Raw genomic sequence first — 10,757 nt, 5'->3', positions numbered from 1 at the left:
AGTAAATGTAACTCGTTACTACCCACCTCTGATCACAGTACTGAAGACGCAGTGGTAACATTATTATGTTGATTTTGAAGGATCTGGATAAGCCTAAAACTACAGCTGGTCCTTTTCTTGGACATTACATCTGCATTCAGTACAATCCAATCATAGCTTTAATTGACAAAGATGATTCAAATAAAAGTTAATCCTTATCTTATTAATTTATACTATTCTTGAAATAGCAGATGAACAGTGCTTTCACACCAAGGGCAAACGATTGATCACCTTCTGCTAATTCTCTCCTGCACACTAGGTGGCGCTGAACAACAACCTCAGATATGTGTCTCGTATATGAAGTTAACATCCTCCACTGCTCAACACACAGCATTAAATTAAGATAAATAAACACAAACCATCTATAATGCTTACAAGAACACATCTTAAAATATACACCTGCTTTTAATTTGTAATAAACATCCTTTATTGTAATGAAAATTCCATGAGCTGCATAAAAGCACATATGAAATATGAAAGCAAACAAATATTGTGAAGATATATTTTGTGTGTAGAAAAAAAAATCAAATTTTTTTACATTTGCATTTACATTTAATCATTTAGCAGACGCTTTTATCCAAAGCGACTTACAAATGAGAACAATAGAAGCAGTCAGGTCAACAAGAGAACAACAACAGAATACAAGTGCCATGACAAGTCTCAGTTAGTCTAGTACAGAACGCATAGCCAGGTGTATATAATTTTTTTTTTTTTTTTTACTTAAATGAAAAAGACAAGAAAAGGAAAAGTACTGGTGTTAGTAGGTTAAGTGCAGGCGAAAAAGATGAGTCTTTAGATGTTTCTTGAAAATGAGTAAAGACTCAGCTGTACAAATTGAGATTGGGAGGTCATTCCACCAGCTGGGCACAGTCCAGGAAAAGGTCCGTGAGAGTGATTTTGAATTTCTTTGGGATGGCACCACAAGGCGTTGTTCACTTGCAGAGCGCAAACTTCTGGAGGGCACATAAGATTTAACCAGTGAGTTTAGGTAAGTTGGTGCCGTGCCAGTGGTCGTCTTGTAGGCAAGCATCAGTACCTTGAATTTGATGCGAGCAGCTACTGGTAGCCAGTGTAACCTGATGAGGAGAGGAGTAACATGAGCTTTTTTTGGCTCATTGAAGACAACCCTCGCTGCTGCATTCTGGATCATTTGCAGAGGCTTGACAGTACATGCAGGAAGAGCCAGGAGAGCATTACAATAGTCCAATCTGGAGAGACCAAGAGCTTGGACAAGAAGTTGGGTTGCTTGCTCTGACAGGAAGGGTCTAATCTTCCTAATGTTGTATAAGGCAAACCTGCAGGACCGGGTCGTTGTAGCAATGTGGTCAGTGAAGCTTAATTGATGATCCATCACAACTCCTAGGTTTCTGGCTGTCCTCGAAGGAGTTATGGTTGACGAGCCCAGCTGTATAGAGAAGTTGTGATTAATCAATGGGTTAGCTGGAATCACCAGTAGTTCAGTCTTTGTAAGGTTAAGCTGAAGGTGATGGTCATTCATCCAGCTAGAAATGTCACTCAGACAGGCTGAAATGCGAGCAGCTACCGTCGGGTCATCAGGCTGGAATGAGAAGTAGAGTTGGGTGTCATCAGCGTAGCAGTGATAAGAAAAGCCGTGCTTCTGAATGACAGATCCTAAAGATGTCATGTAGATGGAGAAGAGAAGTGGTCCAAGTACTGAGCCTTGTGGAACCCCAGTAGCAAGGTGGTGTGACTTTGAAACATCACCCCTCCAAGACACACTGAAGGATCTGTCAGAGAGGTAGGACTTAACCCACAGGAGTGCAGTTCCAGAGATGCCCATCTTTCTGAGGGTAGACAGGAGAATCTGGTGATTAACAGTGTCAAAAGCAGCAGACAGGTCCAGTAAGATGAGTACAGAGGATTTTGAAGCTGCTCTTGCTAGTCTCAGTTGAGCAGAGCAGTCTCAGTTGAGTGGCCACTTTTGAAGCCAGATTGGTTGCTGTCCAGGAGGTTGTTCTGTCCAAGGAACATAGAAAGCTGGTTGAACACAGCCCGCTCAAGTGTCTTTGCAATGAATGGAAGAAGGGATACCGGTCTGTAGTTTTCAAGAAGCGCTGGATTTAGAGATGGTTTCTTGAGCAGTGGGCTTACCCGAGCCTGCTTGAATGCTAAGGGAAATGTTCCAGAGTGAAGAGAGGAGTTGATAATGTGAGTAAGTGAAGGTATGACTGAAGAAGAGATCGCTTGGAGGAGGTGAGTGGGGATAGGATCAAGTGGACAAGTAGTAGGATGATTGGACAGGAGAATTTTGGAGACGTCCATCTCTGAGAGTGGAGAGAAGGAGGATAAAGAGTGTGCATCAGTCATTGTGAAGTTTTCCTCAGTCTGTGGTGTGGAGAATTGTTCACTGATGGATCTCGTCTTATTTGTGAAGAAAGCTGCAAAGTCGTCCGCTGTAAGAGTCGATGGAGGAGGTGGAGGCGGCGCATTAAGAAGAGAAGAGAAAGTCTTGAATAGTGTCCGAGCGTCACAGCAGCTGTTAATTTTGTTGTGGTAGTAGGATGTTTTAGCTGTGAAGACATTTGCAGAGAAGGAAGAGAGGAGAGATTGATACACACTGAGGTCCGTAGAGTTTTTTGATTTCTGCCATTTCCTCTCTGCAGCCCTGAGTTTAGAGCGATGTTCACGGAGAACCTCGGACAGCCAGGGGGCAGATGGGGCAATGCGTGCTGGTCTAGACGACAGTGGGCAAAAGTTGTCCAAGCAAGATGTTAAAGTGGAGCAAAGAGTGTCCGTAGCACTGTTCGTGTCCAGAGCAGAAAACTGAGAGAATGGTGGAAGAGAGGATGAAACCACAGCAGATAGGCGAGATGGAGAGAGTGAGCGTATGTTCCGTCGAAAGGTGACCTGCGTTGGAAGTGATCAGAGGTGTGCAGTGGAGCAACTGAAGAGGTGTCCACAGAGCAACCGCGCGTGTAGATGAGGTCAAGTTGGTTGCCCGATTTGTGAGTCGCTGTAGTGGACACTACCTTGAGATCAAATGAGGTGAGCAGAGTTTTGAAGTCAGCAGCCTGGGGTTTATCTAAGTGGATGTTGAAGTCACCAAGCAGTACCAGAGGAGTACCATCTTCAGGAAAGTTTTATAGCAGCACATCCAACTCCTCCAAGAAGTTTCCCAGTTGACCTGGAGGACGATAAATGACCACAAAGTGGATTTTAACAGAGTGGGTTACAGTAATGGCATGTGATTCAAATGAACCAGTACCTGTAGGTGATGGCTGAAGTTCAAATTTTCATTCTTTGGATATAAGGAGACCCGTACCTCCACCCCTCCCAGTGGTACGAGGAGTGTGGGAACAAGTGAAATTAGTAGAGAGGGCTGCAGGGGTGGCAGTATCTTCAGGTTTGATCCAAGTCTCTGTCAGTGCCATGAGGTTGAGACCGGAATGGGTAGCAATAGAGGAAATGAAGTCTGCTTTGTTAACTGCAGACTGGCAGTTCCAGAGACCAACTGGAATAGAGAGCATAGTAGTAGAGGTCAGAGGGACATGGCGTAGGTATGTCAGACAGGCCTTCCTGCGACGTACATAGCGTGCTCTCCGAGTGTTAGTAGTGATAGTAGAGATCTGAAAGCACATAGTGACTACAAGTGTAAGATATATTTGAGAACAAACTATACAAAGAGTGGAAAAAGAGAAAAGCAATACTCAGGTGCCCTGTCGGTGTCCTTGCTCGGTGGAGTCGCACAGGTAGAGTCGATTGTCTTTACACTCATCGGTCTTCACACGAGGAGGGTTCACACGAGGGTTGCCGCGACCGCTGCCGCGGTGAAACCTAGTGCTTTGTATTAGCCTGATTACCTGTGATTGAAGTCAGCTGGCCACGCCTCACTATTTAGCAGATCGAAACCAGGCAGTCCCGCGATAGGCAAACGCAAAACCAAGCGCCACTTTCAGCACGTATTAACCACGGTAAGACACACACAATTTAAACCAAAAAAACTTTCCTAGCAATGATGATCACACACTAGTCTGATGAGAAAACAAGACAAAACACTCACAAGCTGCTGTCCTTCTATGTTGCTCGACTGTTTATTTTTATGTACAGAATGGCAGGAGATATGATCACACGATTGACGTGCTCTTAATCATAACACTCGCGCATGGTGAAGAAAACAGACAGTGCTCTTCAGATCACATAATTCACAGATATTATATTCTTTATAAAGAACATGTAAGAATAAATCTGTTCTAAGATACAGGCCGAAGTGGGACTCATATTCACCTAGAAATGTTTAATGTTCTAGGAATGTTTTCAGCGGCTAGTTTTATTTTAGTTCCCAGAATGTTCTGCTAAAAGTTAGGATAACATTCTCTAAAAACATTCAAAAAATGTATATTGATAACATTGTTACAACATTATTCTCTAACATTCTAATTAAGCTTCCCATCACACTAGATGTGGACTGACATTGCTCAGAAGTGAAATGTTGGTTGCAAGTGAAAACCCAACCTCTGTTTGGTGTCAAACTCTAGTGTAAATAACTCCAGAAACAGTATTACCAACTTCACTTATTAAAAACAAGATTTATTTCTGTCATACATGTAAAAAAGTTCTTATTGCGATTAACAGAGGTGTTTATTGAAAATAATAGTTTAGCTTGATGTCACCATTATGGTGATCAATACTTAGGCAGTATGACTCTTTCAGTTACGGTTCATTTAACTGCTGTAGCTATATTTGTTACAGCGAAAACAGTGAGATACAAATATCATCAGGTGATGTTGGTACTTGCTGATATTAGAACTTTCCTCATGTAGTAATCTGGTCAGCTTGTTTTATCTGGAGTTATATGCTATTGATTTAACATTAGTGACTACAGCAGATGCAAGGCATAAAAGCATACAAGTTTATATCATATTTTATCTGTTCTTTTTAAATTTTGTTGTTAATGAACCAGAGAAAGCTTAGACACACAGAGACCTCAAGAATTTGTGTATGAATCAATGGTGACATGCTTCATGCCGCAATGCATTCTGGGTGACATGAATGAGTTTTGTGTGATGTACCCAGAATACATTGCAGCATGTCACCATTGTTGAGATTCATACATTGAATCCTGATGTTTGTGTGAGAAAAAAAAAAAAGTGTATATTTTTTTCTAATTATTGAAATAGTCTGCTTTAAAGGTCCCGTTTTACGCGCTTTTTTGAAGCTTTGATTGTGTTTACAATGTGCAATATAACATGTGTTCATGTTTCACGTGTAAAAAAACACAGTATTTTTCACACAATTCACTTATCTGTATACCGCCGTTTTCCCTGTCACAAAAGCGGGCTGATGACTTCCTTGTTCTATGAAGTCTCTCCTTCAGAAATACGTAACGAGTTCTGATTGGGCCAGCGGTTCCTGTGCTGTGATTCGACAGCAGCTGAGAGCTGGCTGCCCTCCTGGTAACGTGATTGGACTAGTTTTGGAGTAGTTTTGAGAAGCAAGTGGGCAGGAGTATGTGCTGGAGATGTACTTATAATCACAGGAGCGTTTTTACTGAAGAGATGCGCATGAAAACCGCATTCGTCTTTTTGCACAGCCCTAACATCTAGTTAACAAAGCTAAACAGCGTTGCCCTTTGTGTAATAAGTTACAGAAACTGTTAAACGCACCAACTTAAATAATAAAATACACTTACCGGTTGTGGTCCATAAACAACGCCTTCTCCAGACAAAGAGGGAACTGCTCCATCTTTCAAGAATAATCTTTGTGCAAATCCGGCATTAAACTGATTGAGATGAGAAAGTTGTCCTCAGCAAGTCCTCAGCAAAATGAGCTGCACATAGTTTTACATGTGCATTATAATGTTCGGGAACCGAGTTAAACATAAATTGTAACCATTAATCTCAAAGTACAGCGTTCCTGGGAAGACCAAACAAAGATGATTGGACTCCAAGATAAAAAAAAAACAGCGTTTCAACGACATGGCGACAAAAACAAACAGCTCTTCCTCTTCTCCGTCGGAGCGCAACAAGGCCACGCCCCCTGTTTGTGAATTCATGTGGGCGGAGGTTAGTCAAAAAAACTGTTTTAGTGACGTCATTCCTGCAGGAACTAGAGGGATGTAGTCCAAACGGGTCGTTTTTTGTAGGCGAATTCTGTTAAATCAAATATCTCGCTTGGCATTGAACTTTGAGCTTTAGCATTTTACAGATATTATTTATACTCTAACAACAACATTACACACTAACTAATGTTTAAAACATGGAATCACGAAGAAGGGGACCTTTAAATTCAGCTGTGTCTCAGGCTGTTGAGCCATTAAGTTGCTTTACATGTAACTAACACCATACATTAGATTTGGTGACAATGGGTAAACAGATCACATATGTGATGATGTGTTAATCACCAGTAAGCAACCAGGACCATCAAACCAGATGTTAACTTGCTTTTTTTTTGCCACAATAAAGATTATAGCAGCTAAAGCACAACACTGCCAAGTCAAGTGTCAAATTGCACAACTGAAACCAACACTTATCACCATTATGGTGACATCAAACAAACTATTACTTTAAACAAGGCAAGGCAAGGCATCTGATTAAATCTTAATAAGAATGTTAGGTGATAATGTTCTAATAATGTTATTAATAAACATATTTAGAATGTTTCTAGAGAATGTTATCATATCTTTTGAGAGAACGTTCTGGTAACAAAAATAAAACTATCCACTAAAAACATTGTAAGAACAATCCATGGAAATGTTCTTAGAATATTTTTAGAACAAAAAAATTCTAGCTGGGTATTCAGCCCTAAAGTTTGATGCTTAGAACGGCCCACTTTAGTTCACGACTGACAATATTAAAATAATGTAATTAAAACCTGTATATAAGTCTGCAATAGTGCACTGTTCTCTACAGCCTTGTAATCCATTGTATTTTTCTAGAGCAGTTGTTCTCGATCTTTTTACCTCAGGACCCCCTGCTCTCAGAGTCAATAGTGCAAGGCCCCTCCCAACCTTTTCTATTCACAAAAATCTGTGTATTGTAGTGTAATTATTTTTCAATTCTGTGTAGAGAGGAGTCACTGCGAAAAAGTGTACACACATAAGGAAAAACAATTCCTTGCTTTTTTTGTGTGACAAATAATTGTGCCTGGTGTGATTAGACCTATAGGGATCTATTGATTTAATTCAAAAGCATCATCGTGCCAAATTGATCTTTCTGTGTGTGTCTGTAGATGATCTGTCTCTGTGTCTGTAGGTTGTCTGACTGTATGGTGTCAGAGGAAGGCTGTGGTTATTTGTCTTCAGCTCTGAGTTCAAACCCCTCACACCTGAGAGAGCTGGATCTGAGCTACAATCACCCAGAACCATCAGGAGTACAGCTGCTCAATCACAAACTGGAGGATCCAAACTATACACTGGAGAAACTCAAGTATGTTAAACACTAACGCCTGTTTCACACATACTCCATCTGCAGTGCGTATGCGTTGTGTAATTTTTTTACACACCCATGATAACGGATTCCAGCGTTCATACTGAACGAGGTTGCAGTCCGTCAGTGTGTTCAAAGAGCAGTGCATCTGCAGCAGTGCAGCGATTGTTAACGTACTGAGTCTATTTTTGCTGTGCTGCATGCGCTGAATTAAAGTAACAGCGCATTGTTCGTGGGAAAAATGAACATGGATTGACATGGAAATGCAGTCATTTCACAATAAATGTGTATTAATTAAAGCCTACTGTGCTTCACACTCAACACATGGGTTTTTGGCTAGGTTTAACACAAGAAAAAGAGCACCTTAAGATAAACAAGGCAACATAATATGTTTTATGGAAGCAGAAAAACAAAGTTCATTAAGACCCGTGGGATTGCTTGTGATAAAGATTTAAATGCAAAAGGCATGAGAGTCGACTGTTTCTGTCAGTGTTTTCATTTTACATATTTGTGATATCCTAACAAGAAAAGTAGGCTACAATGTTAAGTTAAAATATTTTGCCGCTTGCTTGAGCAGCTTATTATACAAACCTAGAAGTCAAATGCATGAATAATATGTTATTTATATTTATTGAGTTTAAACTGATGTCTGATTATGAAAGATTGTTTCTGTTCTGTGATAAAAGACTCACAATGCTGAAAAGGGTTATTAATATTATTATTTTTATATGATTTGAAATATAAAAATAATGAACAAATGTTGTGTTTGTGAACTAACAAGCCGCGGATCTGTAGTGGACTGCAAACTGTGTGAAAGCACAATGAGTCCGTGCCGCTTCAGCACCACACACGTAACGCACACGGACTGCAGACGGAGTATGTGTGAAACTGACGTAATACTGACATACTAAGTGTGTGTGTGTGTGTGTGTGTGTGAGTGATGCAGATCTACAATAATGTGTGTTTGTGTGTTTGTAGTGTGGATCATGGAAGAGAGATCAGGATGAGAGCAGGACTACCAAAGTGTAGGTCTACACATACACACACACACACACACACACACACGGAATCGATAAGCGGAATTGGAATCGATAAAATTCGATATTATTAGATAAAAAAATATATCCAATCCTACTGATGATTGCTTTTGTTCTTCAGGATCAAATATATGTAAATATATTTTACACCAATATAATTTGGGTCATTTATTTGTGATTATTTCTGAAAATATATTTTTAATATGTTTTTTAAACCAATAACACAAATATTTTGACCTCTATATTTCAGTCCAAGAAAGTTAATTTTCTTGAAATTGGCCGCTGTGTTGACGCTCTCAACAAACACGTCTGTGATTGGCTACAGTGACCAGCGCTGCAGAAACACACTGTAAATAGAAAGTGTTGATGATCTACACAGACACACAGACACACACAGATTCATCTGAAAGAAGCGTCTGTCAGAGCGAACAGAAACCTACTATCATTACACTTTAACACTGAAACACAGCTTTCACTATATTAGTGAACACATCGGTGAATGATGAGGACATTCTGGACTTTGTAAATCTAGTCAAAGCTGTAAACACACAGACATCTTCAGTGTTGTGTTGTTCTTGATGTTTCTCTCTTCTTGTGTTCAGATGCCTGTGATCTCACACTGGATCCAAACACAGCACACACTCAACTCGTTCTGTCTGATGAGAACAAGAAGATCACACATGTGAGAGATCCTCAGCTGTATCCTGATCATCCTGAGAGATTTGATGATGTTCTTCAGGTTCTGTGTGTTGAGAGTCTGACTGGACGCTGTTACTGGGAGACTGAATGGAGCGGATCTGCTGTTATATCAGTGTCATATAAAGGAATCAACAGGAAAGGATGGAGTGATGACTGTGAGTTTGGAAACAATGACAAATCCTGGAGTCTGGAGTGCTTTTATAACAGTTTCTCTGTCCGTCACAACAATAACAGAACTGTTATTCCTGCTGTCTATCCATCCTCTAATAGAGTAGGAGTGTATTCTAATAGAGTAGGAGTGATTTCTAATAGAGTAGGAGTGTATGTGGACGTGTCTGCTGGTGTTCTGTCCTTCTACAGCGTCTCTGACACACACACACTCACACACTTACACACACTCAACACCACATTCACTGAACCCCTCTACGCTGGATTTGGGGTTAATCCTGATTCCTCAGTGTCTCTGTGTGATATTAAATGATAGAGAGACTCTTTCTGATCTTCACACAAACTCATCAAATCTCACATCACTACATTGCTATTCATTTTTAATTAGTTTTTGATCATCATACAGAAGTTATGAATCTAGATCAGACTCATACTGTTCTGAATCTTGTAAACTGCTCATCAAATCTCACATAATTACATTTCTATTCATCTTAATTCGTTTTTTATTGTCTTACAGAACTTTCTATTGTAAACTGCTCATCAAATGTAATAAAAGTCCATGAGTGACTCATTTGATCCTGAACTGGTTTCTGAATCCTGATCTGAACTGATGACAGTGTGAATAATCATGAATGTGATTGAAATCAGAGGCTGAATTGACTCTGAATGAATCCGTCTCCTGATCGTCTGCTTTATTTCTCTGTCTGCGCTGATTTAACACTCGATTCACTGAATGAATTGTGTCCAAACACTCACAGTATTGCTGCTGAACACGGTTGATCTGGCTCTAATTCAGTCTTTCAGGAGCTTCAGAGCTTCAATCTGCTGCTGGATCACTAGAACATCTTCATCAGCATCTCTTCTTCTGAAATGATGCTCTTTTCTGCTTTATTATTTCTCCACCAGCACAAGAACAGAAAGTTACTCATTAACATCACAGAAGTCCTCTGAGCGTTAACTGGTTTCAATATTCCATGAACAGGTGTGTGTCGGTGAAGAGCTTCAGTTCTCTCACACTGTGATGCTAGTTCTACTGAGAGAACAAGTGTTAGACTCGAACCTTCCTCTAATCTCGTCACCAGTGGTACATCTCTGCCTTAACTGAAGCTTTTACACTTCCTCTCAGTTCCCTGAAGATCCTAACGCACTTCTCTACAGCTGACACTCACACACACACACTGCTCACAGCAGACAGAATACACTCAATCAAATACACACACTCTCTCTCACACACACACACACACACACACTGCTCACAGCAGACAGAATACACTCAATCAAACACACACACTCTCTCTCTCTCTCTCACAGACACACACACGCACACACACACACACTCACTCAGAGACACACACACTCACTCAAAGACACACACACACAGCTCACAGCAGACACAATACACTCAATCAAACACACACTCTCTCTCCCT

General features: G+C 40.5%; 1 protein-coding gene across 13 annotated transcripts in view; it reads left to right on the top strand.

Annotated features, from left to right (window-relative positions):
* LOC127949403 (NACHT, LRR and PYD domains-containing protein 3) overlaps nt 1-9,868 on the top strand; it is a 36,820-nt gene extending 26,952 nt beyond the window's left edge. For 4 of the 13 annotated variants that reach the window (XM_052546600.1, XM_052546604.1, XM_052546601.1 and 1 more), the window contains 3 exons: nt 7,251-7,424; nt 8,403-8,449; nt 9,064-9,868. In XM_052546600.1, coding sequence (XP_052402560.1) covers nt 7,251-7,424; nt 8,403-8,449; nt 9,064-9,641 — 799 coding nt within the window. In that variant the 3' untranslated portion in view covers nt 9,642-9,868. The remainder of the gene's footprint in view (nt 1-7,250; nt 7,425-8,402; nt 8,450-9,063) is intronic. The other 9 variants (XM_052546603.1, XM_052546602.1, XM_052546610.1 and 6 more) reach the window with 3 other exon arrangements.
* The last annotated feature ends 889 nt before the right edge of the window (nt 9,869-10,757 follow it).

The sequence above is a fragment of the Carassius gibelio genome, chromosome B1 (genome assembly GCF_023724105.1).
Source record: "Carassius gibelio isolate Cgi1373 ecotype wild population from Czech Republic chromosome B1, carGib1.2-hapl.c, whole genome shotgun sequence".
Classification (NCBI taxonomy): domain Eukaryota; kingdom Metazoa; phylum Chordata; class Actinopteri; order Cypriniformes; family Cyprinidae; genus Carassius; species Carassius gibelio.
This window is presented reverse-complemented; position numbering and strand designations above follow the sequence as displayed.